This window comes from Callospermophilus lateralis, chromosome 18, assembly GCF_048772815.1.
Source record: "Callospermophilus lateralis isolate mCalLat2 chromosome 18, mCalLat2.hap1, whole genome shotgun sequence".
Classification (NCBI taxonomy): domain Eukaryota; kingdom Metazoa; phylum Chordata; class Mammalia; order Rodentia; family Sciuridae; genus Callospermophilus; species Callospermophilus lateralis.
The window spans coordinates 7235668-7262649 of NC_135322.1; the positions used below are offsets into that span (position 1 = coordinate 7235668).

General features: G+C 48.8%; 2 protein-coding genes across 3 annotated transcripts; both read right to left on the reverse strand.

Moving 5' to 3' along the window:
* Positions 1–169: 169 nt before the first annotated feature.
* Positions 170–3430, reverse strand: Lin7b (lin-7 cell polarity scaffold B). Its single transcript, XM_076838960.1, has 6 exons — positions 3361–3430; positions 2814–2932; positions 2484–2555; positions 1682–1891; positions 556–719; positions 170–255 (listed from the first exon to the last, which is right to left on the reverse strand). Exons 1-6 carry the CDS (start codon positions 3395–3397, stop codon positions 234–236), a joined length of 624 nt encoding a protein of 207 aa, XP_076695075.1. The 5' UTR covers positions 3398–3430; the 3' UTR covers positions 170–233.
* A 4387-nt stretch (positions 3431–7817) lies between these two features.
* Snrnp70 (small nuclear ribonucleoprotein U1 subunit 70) lies at positions 7818–26904 on the reverse strand. 2 transcript variants are annotated; one of them, XM_076837749.2, is made up of 10 exons: positions 26573–26904; positions 25651–25807; positions 23886–23948; positions 23720–23774; positions 18225–18289; positions 18018–18080; positions 15371–15452; positions 12048–12149; positions 8750–8837; positions 7818–8640 (listed from the first exon to the last, which is right to left on the reverse strand). In XM_076837749.2, the coding sequence occupies exons 2-10, from the start codon at positions 25795–25797 to the stop codon at positions 7953–7955; spliced, it is 1353 nt and encodes a 450-aa protein (XP_076693864.1). In that variant the 5' UTR covers positions 25798–25807; positions 26573–26904; the 3' UTR covers positions 7818–7952. The 2 variants fall into 2 exon arrangements, with proteins under 2 accessions (XP_076693864.1, XP_076693863.1); XM_076837748.2 differs by having other exon boundaries at positions 7818–8667; positions 26573–26901.
* Between the last annotated feature and the right edge of the window lie 78 nt (positions 26905–26982).

A 26982-nucleotide genomic window follows, 5' to 3' on the forward strand; every position in this document is an offset into this window, starting at 1 on the left:
TAGCTTCCGCCTTCAGACCTGGGGAGAGGTCTCTACCAGATTCTGGCTTCATCAGGGCTTAATCTCCACCTCAGCTCTTCTCTCTCCCGCACACCTCAAGACAGTCTACCCCCCAGGCTGCAGGACAGAAACACGGACACTCAATGAGGGTCAAACATCTTTAAATAAGGAGCCAGTGACAATAAATACTGTACAGGGGGAGAGGGTGAGGGTGAAGATCCAGATCTCTGATTTCAGCCTCGAGATTCCAAGGACCTGCGAGGAGAGTGAAGAGAGGGGAGCATTAAAAAGCTAGGACTGGGTTTTCTGAGGGAAGGGCCCAGGTAGGGGTTGAGGAATTCCAGGAGTAGGTGGGGATGAGAGGGAGCTAGAGAGTTCCAGGGAATTAGTTCACAAGGGTCCCAAGTGGGAGTCTGAGCCAGGGGGTAATGCCCAAGGAGAGGAGCCAGGGCTGTGGGAGGCCATCAGGGTCCTAGGAATCACTGGCCTGGTTTGAGAATCTGGGGTTAAGGGGAAGCAGTGGAAGCCCCAGGGGCGTGGTGACCAGGGGCTCACGAGTAGCTCTGGTGCTGCTGGCGCCTGCGTGCAGAGCGCATCTTCTCAAAGCGGGCCTCCATTTCTTCCAGCACTCGAGGTGTGTAACGCACCACCAGCTTCACCGAGCCCTGGGCCGCCTTCAGTAACTCCACTGCCTTCTCATGCTGCTCACCCTCGACACTCTGCAGGGCAGGACCATGCAAGACAGCTGGGCCTCGGCCTGCTACCCTTGCCCAGCCCTGGCCCAGGAAACTGAATGAATGTTGGTGAAGCCGGTGCCTGGCCTAGATGCCATGACTTCCTATCCTCCTTGTAGGAGGGTCATTGACTTTTGGCTCAGCATTCACCCTAAAACTGTCCAGATTCCCCATACCAAGGACACTCTCATGCCCCCAGGCACTGAGCCAGGCCATCTTGTCATCTCCCTCCCAGAGGCCACTAATACCCTCCTTCTCGATACTCACAGCTTGGTCGTAGCTCAGGTCTTGTCTTCTCCCCTCTGGACTCAACCTAGCCTCCCCTCTCCATCCATCTCCCACAGATTCCCAGAAGGTGTATAACGCACCTTCTCCAAGCTGCACCTCTCCCTCTGGTACACTCAGCCTTCCCATGGCTCCACAGCACCCCTAGGGCTAATGCCAGCTTCACAGGCCCCAATCACCTAGTTTACTTCTACTCTAACCACACGGTTTTAATTAACTACATGCCCCAGACCTCCATCAGACCAAACCCTTTCTCTTCATCTCAAAGGAGTGCAGAGTCACAGTCCCTTCCTATAATACGCTCACCAGGAATACCTTTCACTTTGTCTGGAGAACTCCAACTCATCTTTCAACACCCAAATCAAATTTTCCTTCTTCTGCAAAAACTTTCCTCATCTACACTGGACTGGTGCCACATCTGGGCTCTCACAATGCTTTGGATTTCCTCATGATTATGTCTGTGGATCAGGACTATTTCAGTCAGGGTCTATGTCTGTCACTAGAGAGGGAGTCCTTGAGTACTGGAGGTGCTTCCCACAGGGTTTGCAGCACTGCACAGCAGAGGGCTGGCCCCAGAAGCAATGCTAAGCTAGTGCACTGAATGAACGTCAACCAGGGATTGCTACAGCTGGGTCCAAGACCTGCTTCAGCCCTCCACTCACCACACCATTCACTGACAGCAGTTGGTCCCCACGTTTAAGACCTCCATGGCGATCAGCCACTCCTCCAGGAATGACACGGGAAATGTAGATGGGCGAGTTCTGCTCTTTGCCACCCATGATGTTGAAGCCCAGGCCCTCATCTGTCTTGGGCAGCTCCACTACTCTGGGATGTGCATGGCCCTCACTGGCTGTGAAAGCAGCCACCGTGGCCTAGGAGAAAGTGTCCAGAAGTGAGTAACCCCTCCATGGTGGGCAAGTGTGCTAGGGTCAGGGATCTAGGCTGGGGACAGCAATTTAAGCCAGATTGTTTTCCCTGAGCATGAGGGAACCTGCCATCACTCTACACAAAATCACAAGGTGGCGACAGCATGTTCTTTTGAGTTTGCGCATGCTTCTGGCATGTCAGGGAAGTAAGTCTACAAAATACTCTGCACTGGACAATCTTGCTTTTTAACATATGAAAACTAGGCCTGAAGGGAATGGAGAACCTCCAGGAAGCAATGAAAAGCATCATCTAATTATAGTTTAATAAGATTCCTATGTTTTATTGACATTCCACTGTAGAGATGTTTAGGGTTATCTTCTAGGCAGCCATGTGATATTGTTTCTATTTCTAGTTGCTAGGACATTTAAATTTTAAAAAATGTGCGGTTATTTAAAGGAAATTATAAATAAATAGCCATAAGGATGATGTATAGATTTGGCAAAAATCATGAAAGAGGAAATAGGAAGGACTCAAGAAGGCTCTAAGCTAGACGTGCGGGTCAGGGGATGCCAAGAGCAACCGGGCGGGGGCGCCTACCTTGGCTGTGGCATGAGCGCGTATCTCAGCACTGCCAGTGATGTCCAGCGTGTCATAGAGCTGCTCATACACCTGGGCGGGGACGCAGCAGCGTCAGGGAGCCACCAGCCCCCTCCTCACTTAGAGTTGTCCAGACCCCCGATCTCCCACCCAAGGATCCGCCCTGCAACCAGAGCCTGAGGAAACTACAACTCCCAAAGAACCCCTGAGCTGCAGCGCGAGCACCGCACGGCGAGTCGCCTCGGGAGCTGCCGGGAGGCGTACTCCCTAGGCTCGCGACGGGAGGAGGACGAAGGCGGCCGCAAGCTGTGTCCTACCCTGGCGGCTCACCTCACGGATGGCGGAGCAGAAGCGGCTCTGCAGGACTCGCTGGAGGGCCTGCAGCTTCTGCGGGGGCAGCTCCCCGCTGCGCTGGAGTCGCTCGAGGAGCTCCACGGCCCGGGACACGTCTGCGGGCGGGGGCGGGGGCACAGAGACACGGAGAGTCAGACACCAAGACTCGGAGCCACCGAGAGACGCAGCGAGAGGTGGAGTAAGGGCGAGCTCAGACTGCGCGGAGAAGGGCACCAAAGCCCAGTCGGACATCCCGCAGAGTCAAGGGTGGCGAATGAGCGACTGCGCCAGCCAGGTCCCCGGCAGGTTCCAGGACCCTCCCCCCAACACTCACAGAACTGCGCGTGTACGGTGGCCACCCCTCACCAGCCGCTCGCCCACTGACCCTCCCACGCCCACGGACTGCCCAGCTCGTAGCGCCCCGCCCCGCCCACCCCGCCGGGTCCGCCCGCCCGCCCATTGAGAGGGCCTGGCCGGGGCGGACGAGGCCAAGATCAGGGGCGCAGACGGCGGTCGGGTGGGCAGGGCCCCCTGGCGCGCTTACCCCGCTCCAGCCCCAGCGGCTCCACCAGCGCAGCCATGTCGGCGCCACAGACGCCAGCCGCCTGCCTGCCCCGTCGCCGGCGAGGAGGCGGGGCTCCGTGGGACCACGCCCCGGGCGACGGGCGCCCCCTGCGGAGGCGCCTCCCGCGTGCGCTGGGCTCCTGGCGCTGAGATGTTGGGTCGCCGCGGGGTTGGTCTTGTTCTTTTTCTGATCCCTCCTATTACAGCTTGGGTCCGCCTGCCGAATCCGGGTCTGCATCTCCTGAGGTCTGCCCACCACACCTTTCTATCCCCTCCTTATCCTTTCCCCATATTCTCACCCTAAACAAATGCGTGTTCAGCATCTTCTGGACCCACGGTACAGACATGATAGTGAACGGGACCGACAAGCCCATTGTTATAACTGGGTGCCCATTTTGCAGGGTGGTCGACAACTTATGTCTGTGACTAAGAGTTGAGAGTGGGAGTTGATCATCTAAGAGAGAAAAGAAATCCTCAAGGATGTACCTTGACAAGGAGTCCTAGGACTTTGTGTCAACAAGCTCAACAAGAGGTGACGCTAGGGCCCACGTGGCTGCAGAACTGGTGGTGAAAGAGCTGGCAGGGTACAGTTTATGGACATTGCATATAGAGGATTTGGGACTTCATGCAAACTTCTAAGAGTAAAATGGGATACTCGATTTTGTATTTTAAGGTCTGTAACACCACGGAGAATGGTCTGGATGGGAGGTCAGAGGTGTCTTGGCAAGTGGTTAGCACCTGATGAAAGCATGGAAGTGGAGACCTAGAAGATGTCCACACCAGCCTCGGGGCCGAATTCCATGTGGGGATCTGGAGGTGTAGGAAAAGGGAGTGTTAAGGTGCTTTGGTGCCATTTGCCTGAAGGAGGAACAGTAAATATTTTGAATTTGCAGAACTGTGGTGTCCACAGATATCCAGAACTAGAGCTCAGAAGAAGTGTCTGGCCTGCAGGTGGTTTTGGGGGTTTGGACACAGATGGTAAATAAAACTAGAGGAATGGACAAGAATGCCAGGCGCAAGAGAATACACAATAAAAATGACCTAGGAGTATTCCTCCAAATTCTCAATATGTAAAGTCAGCACAGCAAAGGATGGTGGAGAAGGTAGGAGGAAACCCAGCTGAGAGGAACCATATGAGTGTTTTTTTAAAAAGAGGAGTTGTGGGGTGTGGTGGCAAACATCTGTAATCCCAGCAGCTCAGGAGGCTGAGACAGGAGGATCAAAAGTTCGAGGTCAACCTCTGCAATTTAGTGAGTCTCTAATAAGCAATTTAACAATATCCTGTCTCAAAAAAATAAAAAAGGGCTGGAAATGTGGCTCAGTGGTAAAGCACACTGGGTTCAATCCCCAGTACATAAAAAAAAAAAAAAAAAAAAAAAAGAGGAGTGGTCAGTTATATTACATATTACATGCTCCAGAGAGGATGAGGTAGGAATGAGGAGTGGTCAGTTGTATTACATATTACATGCTCTAGAGAGGATGAGATAGGAAATGTGAACAAGACTTGTGAAAAATCTGACTGTTGTGCTAGTCCCCTGGTTTAGATGCCCTAGGATATGGGGCCCAGAAAAGGGCTTTTTCATATTGGCAGGACAAGAGCAGTCTTGGCCAGCTAGCTCTCCTTTGTAGTGCCTCGTTTGTTAACAAAAAAATGTATTTATGGGGCTAAAAACCAAATTTAAAACAGAGAAAGGATGATAATGAAAGGCACCAGCCCCTGCACACCTCATAACTCTACCCCTTTCCAAAAGCAACAACTTACAAGTGTATCCACATACTTGATACTTTTTGATTTATAGATAGATGTTGGTAATAATACATTTACCTACGGTTTTTCTGTTCTCATCACCTTTCTCATCTCTTCCTATGAAATTTTTATGGTGACAGGTTTGTTTTTGTTTTAAATGCTGGGGACTGAACCTGGGGCATTGTGCATGTAGGCAAGCACTCTACCAACTGAGCTATATCCCCAGCCCCTGGGGTTGTGGCTCAAGGGTAGGCAGTGCTTGCCTACTATGTGTGAAGTACCTTAATTGAAACCAGGGGCACTTAATCCTTTAAATTTTTCATTTTGAGATAGGGTCTTGCTAAGATGCTGAGGTGCGGTTGGTCTATCTTCCCTACGATTTCTAGTGTTTATACCAATAAGATTTCAGGTTAACTACTCTCTAAATCAACAAAGCCCATCTAGTGAATTCTGATTGTTCTATTTTAGAATTTCATCTAATTTCGAGATCCTTGATCTTTTCCTTATTTTGTGAAAATACTGTTCGTTTTGATTCAAACATCTGAACCACCCTGGGTGTTTTTTCCCCTCTTGGTTTCTTGAAACTTAAGTATGCTAGCAATTTTTGAGTGGATGCTAATCATTGTAATTACAAATAATAGTACATTAGGCGCTGTCTTCCTCCAAAGAGGAAAGCAGATCAACTCCCTAAATCCTGTCTCATTATATGTATTCTTTCAGTTGTGGTCTTTTTGATATTGTGGCACTCTGAACATCTCAAGCAGGACCACTCTCTGGGCAGGGGTGGGATGGGACACTTATTTCCCAATCTGACTCCCCAGAATGGCATGGCTGCTGAAGTTTTTTAGGCTTCCAGTTACATTGCACTTTGATGAAGTTCCAGGGTTCTTGCAATGGCTATGAGTGGCTTGAGTTGAAATGCCTCAAGGGTAAGCTGTATGAGCTCAGTGCCTCCATCTGGGAATTTTGCCTTGAGTTTATGGACTGCCTAGTTGAATCTCTGGAATTTAGCACCTGGAAGACTGCTGCTTTCTGATTATCTAATCCCCAATTCTAAATTGCTGAACACCCTCAAGCAAGATGCAAAGGTTAATGGGAAGCTCATCACTGAGTGCTTTTTCTCCTAAGAAACAGTACTGTCAAGTCTGCTCTACATGGGTTGTGTTCCAATGCCTTTCACATCTTGATTTATCCGGGCAAATCATCTGTGCAACATTAGTCCCAAATGGACTATTCTTTACTAGAAGTCTACCTGCACCATGTGGGACATCTACAAGAACACACGAATAAAAGGTTGTGTGTGCACACCCACACTTCTGAGGTTGAACCCAGAGCCTTGCTTGCACATGCTAGGCAAGTGCTCTACCACTGAGCTGCATCCCTTGCCTTTGTGTGTGAGTTGGTGGTGGTGGTGCTGGGGACTGAACCCAGGGCTTTGTGCATGCACAGCAAGGACTCTTATCAACTTAGCTATGTCCCCAGCACCCCTTGCCTTTTTAAAATGGTCTAGCTAAGTTGCCCAGGTTGGCCCCAAACTTGTGATTCTCTTGCCTCAAATCTCCTGAGTAGATGGCATGACCATGATGGCATGGTCACCACACCTAGTCCAATAAGAGGTACTGAGTTCTTCTGAAATAATTTCTTCCAGTTTTTCTCTCATGTCCTTTTCATGCAATTATTTCTCAAATGCTGGGTAACTTTGATTGTATGCTTAAAGACCAAACACCTTAAAAAAGCAGTAGTCTTGGGCTGGGGTTGTGGCTCAGCGGTAGATTGCTCGCCTAGCAAGTTCGAGGCCCTGGGTTCAATCCTCAGCACCACACATAAAAATATTGTGTCCATCTACAACTAAAAAATTAAATATTAAAAAAAAGCAGTAGTATTATGTGTAAGAAGCTGATGTGCTATACATATACTGTGTCTCCACTCTTACCCTTGTTCTCCCAGAATTGTAGCCTTGGACTTCTCTAGGATTCTGCAAGGCCAATGAAGTCTTCTCAGCACTCTCAATTTCATCCAGAAACTTTTGCCGAAAATCTCAATTGCTGATGAAACGTCTTGTTTTTACTTGGCATTCCTCATTACTATGAAGTACAAATGCTCATCCTGAACTCTACCTTCTCCACTCTGGCTCTGGCCCAGTCTTTCTGCTCTCTCCCATGTCTTATCCACTTTCCTTGCAGTCATTTTCCATTTCTTTGTCCCCTTTCCTTTTCTCAGATCCAGACAACTTACCTTCCAGCTTCAGTGGGACAAGGTTTACACACCTATAATCCCAGCTACTTGGGAGGGTTAGGCAGGAGCATCACAAGTACAAGGCTGCCTTGACAGCTTAGTGAGACCATGTCTTAAATTTTTAAGAAGTTTAAAAGGCTGGGGATGTACCTCAGTGGTGGGGCAACTCTGGGTTTAACACCCAGGACATGGGGTGGTAGGGTGGTGGACTGCAGCTCCTTCTGAATAACCTAGTTTCCTCCTATAACTCACCCAAAACAGAGATAGAACCACTCCAGAGGCACATACTGCTTAGAATTGGTGGAGTGGGGGAACCCTGGTGTCCTGGGGATAGTCTCAGCTTCAGGTCACAAAGCCCTGGAAACTAGAACCAAAGTGTAGCCACCAAGAGCCAGCTGACAACCTTCCAGGAAGACATTAAGGTTAGTTAGGAAGAAACCAAGGTGCCCGCCATCAACAGGAAATTAATTTTATTTTTAAACCCAAGGGGCCAGAACAAATAAAGAAATTCCTACCCCTGGAGGACAAAGAGGTGACCAAGATTAAGGGAGAGAATGACAGTAGGGGCCAGGTAGGAACATGTCCAAACTTCACTCAGGTGCTGCTTCCATCAAATACCCGTTCTCTGGAGCAAGGTACCCGTCACCACCCTCAGACTCCATGTACATGTCTCGACTCTCATTGCCCAGACCCTCCAGCCCGTTGTCCTGGCCGCCACCCCCTCCTCCTCGAGCCTCATCCCTGCCCCTCTCACCACCCCGCTCCCCCCGCTTGTGATCGCGATCCCGGTCCCGGTCCCGGTCCCTGCGCCGCTCCCGCTCACTACGGTGGCTCCGACGTCGTTCCCGGTCACGATCACGGCCTTTCTCCTCTGGGCCATCAGGGCCATCAGGGCCAAGCTCTCCAGGAGGCCCATCGTCAGGAGGTGCATCACCAGCCTCAGAAGGCTCAGCCATATCACCGCCGCCGCCTCCACCACCACCGCCACCTCCACCGCTGCCGCCACCACCGCCGCCACCGCCACCACCACCACCTCCACCACGCAGCTCCTCCTTGCGCTCGCGCTCCCGACGTGCCCGCTCTCGGCTCCGGCTGCTACGCCGTTTTCGATCCCGGTCCTTGTCCTTGCTCCGCTCCCTGGAGCGCCGCCGCTCATCTTTGTCTCGGCTCCGCGAACGCCTCCGCCGGTCCCGAGAGCGGGAGCGTCGCCGTTCCCGTTCCTTGTCTCGCTCCCGGCTCCGCTCTCTTCGCTCCCGCTCACGGTCCCGGTCCCGGTCCCTGTGGGGAAGCGGGGAGGGGCCGGGCCTGGATGAGGTGGGCAGCGGTGTGTGGCAGGGCTCCCCAGGTGACCAACCCCCATCCCAGGAAACCAGTCGCCCAATCTTACCTCTCATCATAGCGGGATGTGTCATCACGGCCTGAATGCCGGATATTCACGTCAGCCCCACCTCTTCGGGTACCACCCAGGCCACCTCCTGAAGGAAGGGCAGAGAACACAGGGTCACTCCGGACAGGCAAGACAAAAATGGAAAAGAAGAGCCTAGAAGAGCACAGGACAGGAAACTAAGGACCTAGGTTGGTGGCCTTAGGACCAAGGCCAACACTGCTCCTCTCCATGTTCTCTTGCAAAAGGACAGCCATGTTTTACTTCCACAAAGTGCTACGTCGAACCCCCAAGGGTGTTGCTCAGTGGTACAGTACTTGCCTAGCAAGTATGAGGCCCTGAACTCCAGCCCAAGAAGCCCTCCCACAAAAAAAAAGGGGGTGGCTATGAGAACACCCTGAACAAAAACCCGACTCCAAAGCTTCTAACCTTGCCCACTGCATACTACATGGCCTCTCAAGACCCCTCCTTTCAAGCCCCCACTCCCCATAGACCTGATGTCAGTGGACTTTCTAGGTGAAATGTGACCTGCTTAGAAGCCTGCACCAGCTTCCTCTGCTTCAAGTCCAAACTCATCAACCAGCTGGAACAGCCTGAGTGAGCTGCCCCTCCAGGTTCCATTAAGAATTGGGGCACCTCTGTCTAAGGAGTCTCCCTCCAGTCTCCTCGGCCTCCCCACCTCCTCTGGTCAATGTTCTCATGCATCTCCATCTCCTTCTCTGGAATGACATCACCCTCCTCTCCTCCTAATTCCTACTGGCCCTTCAGGTCAGCTCAAACATCACTTCCTCACAGAACTTCCCAGTCCTATAGACTAAGATGTTCTCCACTATGTTCTCCTGGATCCAAACATGTCCTTCAACTAGAGTTTCAAAGTTGCTGTTTCGGTGAGGTAATAACTACCTGTATTCCACCTTGAGAGTAGGAATTGTGCCTGGCTGTGCAAAGTGACCAACACCTGGTCTAGAAGGGTGATTTGTATCTACTGAGTGGATAAATGAACAACGTAAGAAGACTGACAGCCTCATCTTTCAGATGGAGAAACAGTGTCAGATCAAGTCACTTGTACCCTGTGAAAAGGCAAGAAAGGGGCAGGGCTGGGATAACATTCCTGTTTCCCTGCAGAGCCTGCCTTACCAAGAACTGTTCTGTACCACCAAGCCTAGAAGACGGCTTGAGGCAGGACTGAGTTCCAAACAGAACAATGATACTAGAAGCTGCACATGGTAACACATGCCTATAATCCCAGTGGCTCGGGAGGCTGAGGCAGGAGGATAGAGAGTTGAAAGCCAGGCTCAGCTACAAAATTCAGTGAGACCCTGTCTCTAAATAAAATATTTTAAAAAAGGCTGCACATATGCCTCAGTAGTTGGGTGCCCCTGAGTTCAATCCTTGGTACCAAAAAAAAAAAAAAAAAAAAAAAAAAAAGATAATAGGAAAAGGAAGAGGAGGCTGACTGGATACCAGGAGACAATTCAGAGAGGTATAACTAGGGAGCAAGCAGCTGACCAGGCTACTGGAGTGTCACAGAACACAGAGCAGCTGTACAAGTGCATTCAATTTTCAGGTCACAACCCAGCAATGAGTTACACCATCAATCTAAGGGGATACAAACATCTTAAAAAAAAAAAAAAAAAAAGCAACTTGAGAGGCTGAGACAGGAGGATCAAAGCCATCCTCAGCAACGTAGCAAGAATCTGTCTCAAAACAAAAAATAAAAAGGGCTGGGGATGTCACTTAGTGGTTAAGCGCCCCTGGGTTCAATACCTGACACCAAAAAAATAAATAAACTAAAAATAAAACAGTACTGGGGATGTGGCCCCACAAAAAAAAAAAAAAAAAAAAAAAAAAAAAAAAAAATAGTACTGGGGATGTGGCTTAGTAGTAGAGGGCTTGCCTAGTATGAACAAGGCCCTGGGTTTAATCCCTAGCACTGCTAAATAAATAAATAAATAAATAAAAACTGTAAGCAGCAATAACCAAACAAAAACAACCCCCCCCCAAAAAAAAACCTCCCAGCAGAATCAAGTACTACTGTGCATTGTATGTAGAAAACATAATTAGTGGGGCTGGGCAGTAGCCCGGTGGCAGAGTGCTTTCCTTGTGAGGCACTGGTTCAATCCTTAGCACCTCATAAAAACAAATAAATCCATGCTGTCCATCTACAACTATCAAAAAAAAAAAAAAAAAAAAAAAGTGAAAAGGGGGTTGCAAATCAAAAAAGAAAACATAATTACTATATAAAACTTTTCTTTGGATTATATTTCTACATACATTTGAACCAAGATGCATGGCTAATGCCATCAGGAAGTTTGAAAGCCAACTGAACTGGAAGATTCTGAGATTTTGGAAACATTTTCAGATTCTAACACTCTCCCACAATAGGAAGTAGAGCCTTAAGCATCCACTCCCCTAAAAACTGAAGAGTAAGGTGAGGGGGCTGGGGCTGTAGCCAGTGGCAGAGCACCTGCTTAGCATGTGTGAGGCACTGGGTTTGATCTTGAGCACCACATAAAAATAAACAAATAAAACAAAGGCATTCTGTCCATCTACAACTATAAAAAAATGGCTATGAAGGTCAGAGACTCAGCTAACAAGTGTGTAGCCTACTTGGCACAGGTGCATCAAGTGACAACAGAGCTGAAGAAACGAATGGTGGCACTAACACTGCCTGGGACAGCTGCACAAAATACCTTCTTTAACAACTGCACCAAACAGGCTGTCATAACAGGATCTCCACCCCAGGCGGAGGCCCACCCCACAAAGAACAGAGAACAAAGACTGGTCCAGAACTGGTATTAAGCAGGGAACTGGAACATGCGTGCTACACCAGGACAGGGCACAGACACAAAGCGGAGATCAGTATGCACAGGTAACAAGCACACCAGAGGAAACTGTAAGGTGTCAGGGCTCGGTTGCCTCAGTCCCTGATGTCTGAAGGTCTAGTTCCCAGGTCCTCTGGAGGTCCACTGGTACTGCAGGACTCGGGATTCCAATAGACACCTACAATCCTGCACTAAGAGGGCCCTTTATGTATTAGGAAGCTCAACTGTACTTCTAAAGCTTACCCACCAAACTGATCTTGACTGAGATGGTGAATGACAATGGGGGAGGGACTGAGTGTACGAGGCTTGAGGGCAGAGACTAGATGTCCTGCTCTAAACTAGAAGCAGGTGATGAGCAAGAAATGGAGGGAGAAGTGGGCAGCTGAGCAGGTGAGTGAGCAGGAGACACAGGTTATCAAGGTAATTGGGGAGAGAAGAGTCAGGCCACTTAGCACAGAGGGCCAGAATATGCTCACCTAGCCGCCGGGGCCTCCAGCCCTTCACAGTTCTGCCCCTCTCCACATCCACAAGGACTCTCCTGCCATCAATCTTCTTGCCATCTGCGTGTTTGTAAGCGGCTGCAACAGATGTGGGAAGGGGGGAGGGGAGAGGAGTCCCCAGAGGGTCCTCTAGTCAGGACGGGGCCTAGCGCTGCAGCATCCCCACCCTCAGAAACCCCCATCACCTCTCTCTCTCATACACACACAGACACAAACACTCACACTCTCACACACACACACACACACACACACAGCAGCCAGCCAGGCAACTGACAGCCAGACCAACTCTCTCCCGACCCGGTGAGGGGCCTGCTCCATCTCAACGCCTGCTTTCTTCTTACTAGCCCCCCATTGCTACATGCAGTGCATGTCCTTTCCCAACTGCCATCTCCCTGGACTCCCAGTCCCTTCCCAATCCCACATGATGGAACAGCCCCCTCTTGCCAGGATGGCCAAAGTTGCTGCAAAGAAACTGGAGGTTAACTTAATGCTGGACTCTGCTGTGGGGGAGGGGCTCCTCCACAACCCCAGGCATGCACCCTAGAACATCATGCTGGGGCAGGAGGCCCGACTGGGCAACTCCATACCCCAGTTCACACCGTTTTTTCTGTAATGCTTTTTTTGGGGTGAGGAGGTGAGCGTGGGGAAACAGACATCAGAACAGAAAATGAACCAGAAGGGGGTGGGAGAAATCTTCAGGAAATGGCAGGGAGCAGAAAGGCGGGTTATGCACTCCCAGGGGGCCTAGAGGGGCCCCCCCAGCAAGGGGACATGGAGGGAGGCATGGGAGACGTGCGGTGCTACTGAAAATTCCTGCCTTACCTGAGATGACTGACCCTGCCACCACCCAGCCCGACCCCATCTCTCCCCTCCACACCCTTGCTCAACACGTGCTGGGAATCCAGCCCAAGTCTGAGCCTATCAGGGAAGGGTGAGGAGTAGAGGAGAGAAGACAAGGCCCATCACTGCTCTGGGCAGGGCAAGCACAGGGCAGCAGGCCCAATGCCCAGGTCTGTCATCACATGGGGCTACTGGGAAGGCCAAAAAGACCCTGTCCCCCTCCCCAGCCCTGACCTAGGGGAACTATCCTCAACCAACCACAATACCCTGCCCCGCCCCAGCCCGCTCCCCCCCAAATAACAACCAGAGGAAGAGAAAAATGTGCCATTTACCGATGCCGGCCTTGCGGGTGTCCAAACCGAGCGGGATGGGGGGGGCTCGGCAACTCCTGGGGGCCTGGCGAGGAGGCGGGCTTCCCGGGGGGGGGGGACACGGGACCGCTTACCTGGAGCCCCCAAGCTTACCTGAGCACGCGCACAGACCCCACACCCACCACCATGGGGTCAGCTAAAGCTACAGGGAGGAAAACTGAGGGTCTCAGGAGCCCCCAGTGGGAGAAACCACATCTCCTGCACCACCTGGAGACAGGCCGAGGAAGAAAGTGGTGGACCCCACAGAAACCTCATGGACAGATAATTAACTTAAAATCTGGGGAATGGAAAGCCCTGGGCCTATTCTCCTTGAATTAAAAAAGAGAAGGCTGGGAGGCCTTAGAATACCTGTCACCCTCACCAATTCCCAAAACAGTCAAACTCAACTCGACATAGGCTCTCCCTTCTGAGAACAGGGAATGATTCTTCCACCTCCAACTCCACATGCCCTCCCACCAGCAGCTGCAGCTCCAAGGCTGCCTGGTGCTCAGGGGACATACTTTGGGGTCCAGGAGATGGAGTGCTACTCGTGCTCCAAGGAGGGGCCGCTTGGCCCCTGAACCCAGAGAAGGGTAGTGGGGAAGAGAACTAAAGGACCAGGGTCATAGTCAAGCAAAGGAATCCTGCTTGGGCTCAGCATCCCAAACCCCAAGAGAGGCCCAACCCAGGAGAACAGCAAAGAAAACATGTGATTGTGTCCATCTAGGCTTCTCTCTCTTTCCCTCTCTTATGTCTCCAGACAGTGGCAGGTCTTGAGTAAAATCCTACCATACCTTCAGCCTTCGCAGCCTGCTTCTTAATCCCTCCCACACCCCAAGCCCCAATTCCATGCACTTCGGGGAGTGCCTGACCATCCCTGGAGGGGAGCTGGGCACCACAGCCAGCCCTCTAGGGAGGCCTCAATCACGTTAAGGAAGATAGGAAGGGGACAGAGCACCTAAAACTAGCAGCCAAAAACTCTCCAGGGCCACCACAGTGAGTGCCCCACAGAAGTGATGGTGGGGGACAGAGAGAAGGGCTGAAGGGTTCCATGTGGAGCCCGGCCCCACCACACCCCAGAGCTTCAGTATATTCCCGCCACCTTTCGCTCATGTTGTGAAGCCAGGTAAGTCAGGGGGTTGGGTGGAGCCCGACTGGAAAGGCCAGTTGCTTTTCCCATCAAGATCCACCCTTCCCCTCCTGGGATCGGCAAGATAATCAGAGAGCATATGGATGGGGGCCAGGAGGGGCAAAGGGCACCCAAGTAAGGAAAGGGTTGGGTGCAGGGAGGCTGAGGGGGCGACCGGGGCGGGAAGAGGGATGCCTCGCTGCTCCTGTGCTGCCTGGCTAAGCTGGACTGGTGTGCGGTGCTGAGTGATCTTACCCATGATACAAACCCTTATACCAACCATACACTGAGGTGTTGTAAGGGGAGCGTAAGCATCAGCTGCAAGCCAGCTGCGTGGTGGCTGCAGTGACAATAAGAACAGTCAATTAATACGGCGGCCCCTGGACACGCCGCAGCCCTGCCCGCCCCCACCCACCCATCCCTGCCCATGTGGACGCCGCGCAGCCTCAAGGGGGCTTGAGCTGTGGGGGCAGACGCTGAACACGACCACCAGCCCACTGCCCACTGAGGAACAGGATCGGGGGCAGGGGTGGGGAGGTGGAGGGTCGGGTGGCCCAGCCCCAGCTCTGCTGGGGGAAGAGAGGGCAGGTTCAAAGGCCAGTCCTCACTTCAACCTGGTCATCCCCAACTCGAGTGGGGGAATAATGGGGGAGATGCTCCCCGAAAATCCGACCCCTCCCCCCACCTCCAGCTGGCCCCAGCCCCCACCCAGTTCCCTCCTTGCCCCTAAGGTTCAACGTGTGACACTTACCTCCCCGAGCTCACACACACACGTTGTGGGGGATTTGGTTTTTGTTTTTTAAAAAACACGTATATATATATAAAAAAAAAAAGATATATCAGAAACAGAGGGAGGAGGAGAAAAGACATTGCTAATGTCAGGTGTGGCAGGGAAAGGGGGACAGACGACAGGGAAGGGACTGGGGCAGCAGAGAAGTGAGAGAGGGTCAGAGGGAAGGGCTGAAGTGGGAGGTACTCACAATGCATGTCTCGCTCATGCTCATACTCAATGAAGGCATAGCCTCTGGGCTTTCCTGACCTCTTACTGTAGACCATGTGTATCTGCAAGGCAGATAAGATGTAGGTTAGTCCTGCCTCACAACAGCCCACCCATCATATAACTATGCTCAGGCTGAAGGACGCCAGAGACAGATCCTCAGATTTTCTCTGTCCTTCGGCTTTTTTTTTTTTTTTTTTGAGGGGGGATAGTGAGTGTCCTAGGGATTGGACCCAGGGGCATTTTACCACTGAGCTATGTGCCCAGGCCTTTTTATTTTATTTTATTTAAGAGAGAGAGAGGGAGGGAGGGAGGGAGAGAGAGAGAGAGAGAGGATTTTTTTAATATTTATTTTTTAGTATTCGGCAGACACAACATCTTTGTTTTGCATGTGGTGCTGAGGATCGAACCCGGGCCGCACGCATGCCAGGCGAGCACGCTACCACTTGAGCCACATCTCCAGCCCCAGGCCTTTTTATTTTGAGACAGAGTCTTGCTAAGTTGCTAAGGCTGGCCTCAAACTTGTGATCCTCCTGCCACAGCCTCCCAAACTGCTGGGATTACAGGCTTGTGCCACTACATATGGCTCTTTGTCCTTCAAGATCCTCCAGTGACTTCAGTGACTTATGCTCTAAAGATGAAAACAAAGGACACAACAGACACCTGAGTGACACAGATGCAGTTGGAGAAAGAACACTTAAGCCAAAACCTAGACAATAAAAAAGGGATCAAGAGTGGGGAGTTGGCTTATAAAGTAGAGTAGCAGTAACTCCAAAGACCAATAGCTTGGGAGGGGACTGGGGATGCAGTAAAGTGAGGATGAATGGAACATTCTTTTTTTTTTTTTTGGTGGTGGTGGTACTGGGCCTTAAACTCAGGGGGACTCTACCAATGAGCCACACCTCTAGTCTATTTAGTTTTTGAGGCATTCTTGCTAAGTTGCTGAAGGTGGTCTTAAACTGAAAATTCCCCTGCCTCAGCTTCTCAGCAGCTGGGATTACAGGCAAATACCACCACACCTGGCTCATTTTAACTACCCTTTTTTAAATTTTATTTTAGTTGTTGATGGTCTTTTATTTTATTTGTTTATTTATATGTGGTGCTGGGAATTGAACGCAGTGCCTCACGTGTACAAGACAAGCACTCTAACGCTGAGCTACAACTCCAGCCCCTCATTTTAACTACTTTTTCAGTGGCATTCAGTATATTAACAAAGTTGTGCAAGCATCATGGCTGTTTCCAGGATTTTTTCCAATAGAAACCCTGTCCCCAGAGTAACTGGGATTACAGATGTGCACCACAGTCCCCAAAGAGAATGGCACTTATTTTGATAATAAGGATCCTCAGGAGATTAGGCCGCAAAGGTAGAAAGGCACCAGGGTCAAGCATCCCCAATGCCAGGCTAAGAAGGAGGCTAAAGCAGAGGGCTACAAGTATGAGAAGAGCCTGAGCAACTTACCAATCCCTGTCTCAAAATAAGAAGGGTTTGGGATATAGACTGTCCATGTAGAGTTGGAAAAACAGAGGAATTCTGAATGCCAAGAGGAAAGGAGAGTTCTAGGGTTAAGAGAAGGGCATAGAGAGGGCAGGGGATCACGCTTAGTGGTAGAGTGCTTGCCTAGCATGTATGAAGCCCTGGACTCGATCACCAGCATCTCTTAAGACATGAGGTAGGAAGAAAAGAGCAAATGCAGTCATAAAACTCAGTATGTACAAAGTCAGGGAGAACAGAGTGTGAAGCATTCCAAGAAGAGCCCTATATCAGAGATGGAAAGAGGATAGAGATATATAAGCCATAGAGGTAGTGCAGGGCCACAGAGTAATTGCCCTGAGAGGCCAGGCTATAGATTCCAGATCTCTGTCCCAATATGCTAGGGAGCCACACGAGGTTGTGAGCAGAGAAGATGGGGTCATCTCTGAACATTAGAAAGATCCCTTTAGGACTACATAGGGGATGAATTAAATAAGAACAATAGCCCAACAAGAATGACTTCTAGGAGGGGCTGGGGATGTGGCTCAAGCGGTAGCGCGCTCGCCTGGCATGCATGCAGCCCGGGTTCGATCCTCAGCACCACATACAAATAAAGATGTTGTATCCGCCGATAACTAAAAAAATAAATATTAAAAATTCTCTCTCTCTCTCCTCTCTCTCTCTCTTAAAAAAAAAAAAAAAAGAATGACTTCTAGGAAATAGCACTTGAGCTGGTCACCAAAAGATGGCTAGTTCTTCATTTATATCACTACCTCTCAGTGACCTGCCCCCATTACAAATGAATACAGTCCCAGTCCTAGGATTTGAACCTTAGGACAGCAGATTCCAAAATCCAACCGAGTCAGGCACAGTGGTGCACACATATAATCCTAGCAACTTTGGAGGTGGTGGCAGGAGGAATGCAATAAATGAAGCCAGCCTCAGAAACTTAGCGAGGCCCTAAGCAACTTAGCAAGACCCTCTCTCAAAACAAAAGGGCTGTGGAGGTAGCTCAGTAGTAAAGAGCTCCTGGGTTCAATCCCTTGTACCAAAAAAGAAGAGATAAGATTCTAAAATGACTCAGGGTTGAGTGTCTTTCTGGCTACTGCCCTCTCCTCCATGTATCCCCAAATCAAATACAACCACCCCAACCACTCACTCTTTTGATGGGTCCATACACCTCAAACTCTCTCCGAAGCTTGGATTCTGTTGTGTCATAGTTCTACAAATACAGAGAGACGAAGTTAAATGAAACAGGGGCTGTCAAAAAGACCTTGAACAGTCCTAAGGACTAGTCTTCTGTCCTCTGTCCAGACCCAGGGTCTCAGCAGCTTCGGGTTCCGAGGTTTTGGAGCTGCAGACTCACCACTCTAGCCACGAAGAGAGTCTTGAAGGCATCACCCTGAGCATTGGGATCATTGTGAGGGTCCCCTGTGCAGAAAGGAGAGAAACTGTAAGTAGCAGGTATCTTCAATCTCAGGTAACAAGACAAATACAGATAAACAGGCAAAGGCCAAGGAGACAAAGATAAAACTGGGGGGGAAAAAAAAATGAAACTGGGGAAGCTCCCAACTAGTAGAAAATAGCTAGTGACTTGGCAACCTTGGGAACAGCCTTCTCTTGAGTGTTGGTTTTCCTGAAGCACAGTGGACTTTACCAGAGTGACTGATAAAACAATTTAGGCTGATAGGAAATACTGACTTTAAGCAGACAAGGTGTAGCATGCTTAAGTACCATTTCAGACCTACATACCTTAAGGACCTCATCCCTTCCAGATGCAAGGTGATCTGAGCAATTACTAAGCCCAGTAAGGCCTCTCTGGAGATGGTGCCTGATCTCAAGGGCTGAACTTGCTCCTTCCCTCCCTTATCCATGGCTGCAGTGCCATCTACTGGACAAAGACTAAAACTACAGTGCACAGGAAAATGCGAAAGCAAAGATCCCAAGGCTCAGAAGATCCAAGAAAGTCCAAGTCCTGCTTCTCCTATACCTGGAGCAAATGTGAAGGGTCCCTGACATCGATCAGATTCCTACTCCAGCCTTGCAAAACACATAATTCTCATACCTAGACACTGAGGAATAACACTCTCCAAAAAGATGAACTAGGAATCTTATTAAAAAGCTGATTCCAGGGCTGGGGTTGTGGCTCAGAGGTATAGCACTTGCCTAACACATGTGATGCCCTGGGTTCAATCCTCAGCACCACATTAAAAAACATAAATGAATAAAATAAAGGTAAAGGGGGATATGGTTTAGCACCTCTGGGTTCAATACCCAGTACCAAAAATGTGTGTGTGTGTGGGTGTATACACACACACGCACACACACATATATATCCATCCATGTATGATTCTGCTAGATTAGGCCTAGAAATAAGTCATTTTCATCAAATATGGTGGACCCAGCACACACAATAGTTCCTGACCCCTGCCAAGATCCCAAAACACTCCACTCATCACTGCACAGTAGAGGCATTTCTTTCATGGTTTAGAATTACCCTCTGAGGGCCTGTGATGTTCCGGGATAATATGAGACAAGGAATACTAAAAATCTACTAAGCACATACTATGGCCCAGTGCTGAATTCTGAGATTTTACTGTTTTTGCCAATGGAAGCAAAATAAAACTAACACATGGAAAAAGGGAAGTGTCAAAAACACAAGGGAGTGCAAAAGGTTTTATATCCCAGCCTAATTTCATAGTCCAGGCATTCTAACTACCAGACCCACAATCTGAACGCTGGGATGCTAGCTTCTTGGAAGATAATTTAGATGTTGCCAAGAAGCCAGAGAAATAAAAGTCTCAGGGGGCTGGGGCTGGGCTCAGTAGTATCGTGCTCGCCTGGCATATACAAGGTGCTGGATTCGACCCTCAGCACCACATAAAAGTAAATAAATAATGATGTTATGTCTAACTACAATATATATACAAAAAAGTCTCAAGTGTGTTTCCCATAAGATGGTTCGACTACAAGTATAAACTAAGGAATTTCTTAAAAGCCAGTAGCGTTGGAGGCTGGGGTTGTGGCTCAGTGGTACAGCACTTGCCTGGCATGTGTGAGGCCCTGGGTTTGATCCTCAGCACCACATATAAATAAATAAATAAAATAAAAAATCCATTTACAGGGCTGGGGTTATGGCTCACTGGTAGAGTGCTTGCCTAGCATGTGTGAGGCACTGGGTTCGATTCTCAACACCACATATAAATCAATGAATAAAATAAAGGTCCATCAATATCTTTTTTTAAAAAAGTATTCTTTTTTTTTAGTTGGAGGTGAATACAACATCTTTATTTTATTTTTATGTGGTGCTGAGGATCGAACCCAGGGCCTCACATATGCTAAGTAAGCACCCTACCTCTGAGCCACAACCACAGCCCCAAAGGTCCATCAACATCTAAATAAGTAAATAAAAAATTAAAAGAGGGTAAGGAAGGAGTCTTCCCTTTAAAGAGAGAGAAAGAGAGAGAGATATCCATTTACAGCCAAAAAAGAAAGCCAGCAGCGTGAGCCCAAAATTACAGAAGTAACTATGTGGGGACCAATGGAAACTCACAAAGACAACTCTAACTTTGTGTGTATCCCCTGACCCTAGCAAGTTTTTTGCCATATCCAATCCCTCTGTGTTGTACTTTTCTGTGCCCAGGTCTCTTGAACTGTCCTGGCTATCTCACTCATTCAATAGGCAATTATTAAGCACCTAATATGTTTGGGGATTTAGCAGTAAAGACAAAAATGACCCCCAACCTCAGGGAACTTGTGGGCTAATGGAGAGTAAACAAGGTAAATGTGAGGATCACATAATCTTATCAGATAAGGACAGAGATGGGGAGAAGAATAGATTTTGAGTGCAAACTCAGGAAAGGCCTAAGGAGGAGATAGTGACATGTGACAGAAAACATGAAGGTGTCATGGCTGCAATAGGGAATGTACCTCTAGACATTACGCAATCATGGTGCTAATAGATACCATCGAGTGATTGCTGGGGGTGGCAGTGGGCAGAGGAAGTCAAGGAAGAGCTGAGCATCCTACAGGGCAGCTAGGAAGTGCCCAGCAGACTAAAGGGGAAAACAACTCAACACACTGCATGAACTGCCTACAGTTCTTGCTTATCCCAAGGGACCCAGGAGTGTAACTAAAGGTAAAAGCACATGCCACTAACTCAACTGTATCCAAGTATCTGAAGAAGGAACACATTACTTGAATAAAGGTGGCAAAGAACTATGATCAGTGATCCACCAGTCTATGTCCATGTGTATACACACAGTTGCACCCCATCCTGCCAGCTAGGCTACCCTTATGAACTTCTTGTTAAAAGGCTTATAACTCTCTTTTATAAGGCATTCTGTCTCAACAAATCTTCATTTTTCATCTTAAAAATGGAAGAGACACCCAGGCACAATGGCACACACTTGGGAAGAGGCCTGGGAAGCTGAGGCAGGAAGATCAAAAGTTTGAGGCCAGCCTTCACAATCTAGTGAGGCTCTAAGCAACTTACCAAGACCCCTGTCTCAAAGTAAAAATAAAAAAATTAAAAATGAGGCCAGCCTGAACTACCCTACGAGACCTTGTCTCAAAATTTTCAAAAAGGGGGAAGGGCCCTAGAAATTATATCAGAGGCAGAAAGTTTTTGTGTTCAAAAAGAGCGGGGGTTGGGGGTGGTCGCCAAGATGCCACTGAATGGAAGATGTTAATTTTGACTTTTTTCCAAGCTTCTACAGCTAGGGAAAGAATCTCTTAGGGGCAGGGAAATACTACAGTATTTGAGCCACTCTCTCCCCCCACTTATGGAGAAATTCAAACACTGGGAAGTAAAGAAATGTATAATGAACTCCTATGAACCAGTTTCAGTTATCAACATGTGCCCACACTTGATTCATCTCTTATGTTCCACATTGTGACCTCTAATAAAGACTTCTAAAAAAAACATAACCCCAGTACCATTACTACATCCTAAAAAATTAACACCACGGGGGTTCAGTGGCACACACCTATAATCCCAGTAGCTCAGAAGTCAGGGGATCACAAATTAGAGGCCAGTCTCAGCAACTTAGCAAGATCCTGTTTCTAAATAATAAATAAAAAGGGCTGGGGATATAGTTCAGTGGTTAAGTGTTCCTGGATGCAATCCCCATTACCAAATAATTGATGATGATGATGATGATAATGATAATTCTTCCTTAACCTCATCTAACACCTATGGCTCAAATTTCAAAAAAATTTTAACTGGAACTATTTCAAAAATACATTTTAAGAGCAACTCCTACCAAGTCCTCTCTCACCTTCCAAGAGTTGTCTCTTTTCTTCTCACTTCAATAAATCCCACTCTTAAAAAAAATAGTTATCTCATTTAAATTGGGATTCAAACAAGCTCCAAATATCATTTGGTTGCACGACTTCTGACTTTTTAATCCATATGGTTCCCTTCTTGACCCACCTTTTCCTTATTTACGAAACAGTCTCAACTCTGTCCTGTATGATATCCCACATTCTCAATCTGGCACAAAGCAAGTTATGGGTGGGCAGGGAAGGAAATGTCTTATATGGAGGGCAAAAGGAAGCAGTTAGTAAAAAGAGCAATACTATACTTTAGAAAGCCCAGAAGTGGACTCAGGTGGGGGAAGAGATCAAGGCAAACCAAGTAGTCTGTGTTGTCCCAGCAGGAGAGCCCTGGGTGGTGGTGTTGGTCGTCATGGAGAAAAGGGCCAGATGTATGACATTTAGAAAGTTAACAGGAATTGGCCTTGGTGATACGATGGGGAAGAGATTTTAAAACGTGTCCAAACCAAACCAAACCAAATTAAAAAAAAGAACAAACTGATGGCTGCACAGAGTAGTACATGCCTGTAATTCCAGCAACTCCAGAGGTTGAGGATGGAAGATCACAAGTTTGAGGCTGGCCTGCACAACCTGATGAGACCCTATCTCAAAATAATATTGAAAAGGGACAGGGATGTAGCTCAGTGGTAGAGTGCCCCTAGGTTCAATCCTCAATACCAGAGTGGGGGAAGCAAAACCAAACTAGGGCTAGGGAAGTAGTTCAGTGGTATAGCACTTACCTAGAATATTCAAGGTCCTGGTTCCAGCCCCAGCACCACAAAAACCAAACTGGGTGGCAGCAAGAAAAGCTCATGACTTTACAAAGCCAAATAACCATGTCTCGGAAACTAGGTTGGTAGGGAGGGGAAATCCCTGTTGGTTTTGGACACTGACTCTTAACATGTCTTTGCTGGTTCTGAGAAAGGACATCCATACAGCCATAAAAGTGCCTAGAGTTCCCAGCTGGATGGTCTCTGTCAGGCACTGGCATTCAGCACCTGAGGAAACTGGCCACTCCAAGGAATAAAGTCCACTAAAGCCTCACATGTCAAGAAAAACTAACATGGTCTGACCATAAAGACTTCACTCTTAACAATAAAGGGCCAGCGGAGACTGATATTTGATCCTCTTATAAGTTTGGTTAATGGCTTTAAGGTACCTCATCCCTACTCCAATTCCTCCTTACCTGGAAGTAATGGAACATACTCAGTCCAAGGGTCAGGGAGCTAGCGATGGAGCCAGAACCTACTCACCAATTTACACCTGTCTCAGCTTGTAAGACTCCGTGAGCTATATGATAGCCCTTCCAATGTACTCCCTGGCAGGAGGAGTCAAGGTAGCAGGTGTCTCCCTTCCTGCTAACCTTTGCCCTAGGTTCTCCTGCTTAAAAGCCTAAACCAAATGTAGTGCTTGGCAAATGGAGAGAAAGTGAACAAAATAAGTAAACCAACCCCTTTCTCTAAAATAGGCCCTTGGATGTGCCCTAGGTAGAGAATAATTAAGGGGATTTGAGGGAGAAGAAAGGAGGAAGAAGAAGAGACTTACACATTTTTAGCTCTGTCTCCACTTCCTGCTGTCGCCGCTCAATCTTTTCCCTTCTCTGTCAGGAGAAAGGGGAGGTTGAGAAGTGAGTGCAGATAGAAGTGCCTTGATTTCAAGGACCATCTGGAGAAACTGGCTAAAAATACATTAGGAGACAAAATTCTCATACCTTCCTCTCCATGCGTTCTTCCCGGGTTTCTGCACGAGTTGGAGGAGGGGCATCTCTAGGGTCCTGGGGAAAAGAAGAGAGGTGACAAGGGAAGAAGAACTGGGGGAAATGGCAAGGGGCACTCACCAAGGCAATGTGAATCTCACTTGCCTCCCATGCACACCCTACTTTTCTACAAAACACCAATAGTCCCCGAATTACAGTGGAGTCAGGGGAGTGGCATAGCCCATGAACCCTCAAGGCCCACAAACCATTGCTGGTCTGTGACAAGTACAGAAATTGGAAGTACTTAAAAAACTTCTATAGCAGTCAGTCGTGGTGTCACATGACTGTAATCTTCAGTGGCTTGGGAGGCTGAGGCAGGAGGATCACAAGTTCAATGCCATCCTCAGCAACTTAGTGAGAACCTATCTCGTAATAAGATATTTTTAAAAGGGGCTGAGGATGTGGCTCAGTGGTTAAGCACTCCTAAGCTCAATCTCTGAATCAAAAAAAAAAACCCTTCTGTAATCTTAACTACTCAGGAAGCTGAAGCAGCAGGATCACAAGTTAAAAGCCAGCCTGGGCAACTAAGACCCTGTCTTAAAATATAAAATTAAACAAGGCTAGGAATGTAGCTCAGTGATAGAGCAGCCCTGGGTTCAATCTCCAGTACCATCAAAAAAAAAAAAAAAAAAAAAAAAAGTACCAAAGGTTTTAGTATCCCATATTTAGGGAACACACTGTTTCTCACAGCTCCAAGTATGATTTACATGGAACAAAATGCCTGAGGAAGTGATGCGAGCAGGGATGAGAGGTCCTTGCTTACAAGTGCCAAAGAATAGAACGAGGCCTGAAAAAACAGGAGCTGAGAGAAGGAGGTTCTGAGGCAAACAACTGGACACTCTCTGAGGGACAGGGCAGGTCTTACAGGTCTCTCTTCAGACATTCATTAAATAGTAAATGGCACATGACCTGAATTATCAAAGGATGCCTCTGGTCTGCATGTACCCATTAAATTCATTTAATTGGCTAATAATATTTCCCAAATGTGGGTTCACCAAGGGTGGTAAATCCCACTAAAGATCCACCTTTCTGTTATCTACTAAATTTTTTTTCAACTCTCTATTCACCTCTAGCTGCCTTTCCTATCCAATGCCAGAATGCTCCTCTTATGACTTCTGGCTGTGTGCCAGCATTTCTCAGGTGTGCTAATGATAGGTGTGGATATTCCAATTTTTCAAATGAAAGAACTAAGATCCAGGACTTTAAATTGTTTATTCACATTTGCCTCACCGGTACAGAGCTGAAATGCCCAAGCCCAAGCCCATGGTCTTAAGCTTCCAGTACACAGTGCTTTGTAACCCTTAAGAACACTGTCTTATTAATGATAAAAATAATAAATACAGTAACAAATACAGACATTTAATAACTGCTTGGTGCCAAGCCCTTTTACATGAATTTTGCCATGTAATTCTCCATGGATATTATGAATATATTACTATAACCCTCTTGCTGAAAACACACCAATTTATCAAAAGGATACTCATGCCCAAGGTCACAAGGTTGACAAATGCCACGGGCCAACCACTACCTAGTGGATTTTCACAAAACACCACAAGGGATGTATTATCAACCCCATTAAGGACAGAAACTGAAGATCAGAAAAAACACCTACCTAAATTCTAAATTGTACATACAACTAGATATGGCCAGAAGCTGGACTCCCCAATCTAGTCCCCTGCCCCGAGAACCCAAACCACTCCAGTCTGCTCAGTGAACTCACCTCAAACTCTCGGATGTATGGTGCAATGCCACAGTAAGGTTGATTGTGGTGTTTTTCATGTGGTAGCTTCTCCAGGGGTGGCAGATATGGGATAGGGTCTCGGGGGGCAAAGAGGGCCAGAAGGTTGGGCGGCAGGAACTGGGTCATATTGCCAAATCTGAGAGCAGAAGCAGGACAGACTTCTGTCAAGGTAGATTGGTTAGGATGGCTCCCCTATTACCCCCTGACTCTCCAAAGGAGAAAAGAAAAAAAAGGAAAACTGGGAAGAAGTCCAGGACAATAGGCTCCGCAGGGGTAGAGAGCAATCCTACTTGGGCGAAGGGAGGTAAATCTAGATGAGAAAGCAAGTCCTTGGCGGGAGTGGGAAACAAGGCTAATAAGGGAAAGAATGGAATAAGATTCTGAAGAGTTGAGTCTCCTCAGCCAAGAGCTGCAGGACTCAGAGTTCCTAGAGGCTTGTGGGGATTCAAGGATCTTGAGACAGATGCTGAGCAGTGCGGCCGTGGTCCCCTACCTTGCATAAGAGATGTGGGGACACAGGGCTCAGAGGGCTGGGGTCGGAAGTCTCCGACCAAGGGGAGTCATAAGGAGAAATCCCCCAAGCCGGGGGCTTGTGGGTAATAATCTGGGCTCCCAATAGCGAAAGGAATTATGGGTAAGGGTCCAGGACGCTACAGAAAGGCAAGAAAGAAAAAAGGCAACATACCGCAAGGGCCTATGGGTAGGGGACCGCGGCGGGTGGCGGGACGGGCTCTGCGGTAAGAGGGCTCGAGTACCCAGAGAACTCTGGATAAGTGGTGCAGAGAGGTGCTGAAGCGGAGACGCGGGAAAAGGGCCGGGCCGCGGGGAAGGAGACTGGGGTCCATCGCAAGGGCTTGTGGGTAGCGGCCCCGCAGCCCTAAGGCCACTCAGTCACACTCACCCGCCGCGCGGCGCCCTCCTCGACCTGGCGTTGGTCCTGGGGCTCGCGGCGGCTGCGGCAACTCCTCAGCAACAAGGACTCCTGTTCCGGCTTCGACTCCAGCGGCGTCCGCGTCAGTCTCCCTCAGTCGCCCGCCCAGCGCGCGAACCAGGCCGCTGCTTCCGAACCCGCGCGGCCTCGGCTCGCGACGGGAGCAGGGGGGGTGGGTCTCGGTCTCAAATCCCTCCGCCGTCCCACTGCGCACGCGCCGTTCGAGTAGCGTGTAAACCACACACTGGGACCGGACTCTGCCGCGGACACAGCGCACGCGCGAGGTCACTACCCTGCCTTCCGGAGCATTAAAGTTACTTGCCGCGAGCTGGGTAGGGACCGCAATGCGCACGCGCGCTCCGCACCAAGCGCTGCGGCAC

Excerpts from the sequence above, each read along its gene's own strand:
- Lin7b (XM_076838960.1), bottom strand. The coding sequence starts at position 3,397 with ATGGCTGCGCTGGTGGAGCCGCTGGGGCTGGAGCGGG. Across the intron at positions 2,556-2,813 it reads TCTGCTCCGCCATCCGTGAG|GTGTATGAGCAGCTCTATGA; the intron begins GTGAGCCGCCAG and ends GTCCCCGCCCAG. Across the intron at positions 720-1,681 it reads TGCTGTCAGTGAATGGTGTG|AGTGTCGAGGGTGAGCAGCA; the intron begins GTGAGTGGAGGG and ends CCTGCCCTGCAG.
- Snrnp70 (XM_076837748.2), bottom strand. The coding sequence starts at position 25,797 with ATGACCCAGTTCCTGCCGCCCAACCTTCTGGCCCTCTTTGCCCCCCGA. Across the intron at positions 23,949-25,650 it reads CATACATCCGAGAGTTTGAG|GACCCTAGAGATGCCCCTCC; the intron begins GTGAGTTCACTG and ends TCTTTTCCCCAG. Across the intron at positions 23,775-23,885 it reads AAGAACGCATGGAGAGGAAG|AGAAGGGAAAAGATTGAGCG; the intron begins GTATGAGAATTT and ends TTCTCCTGACAG.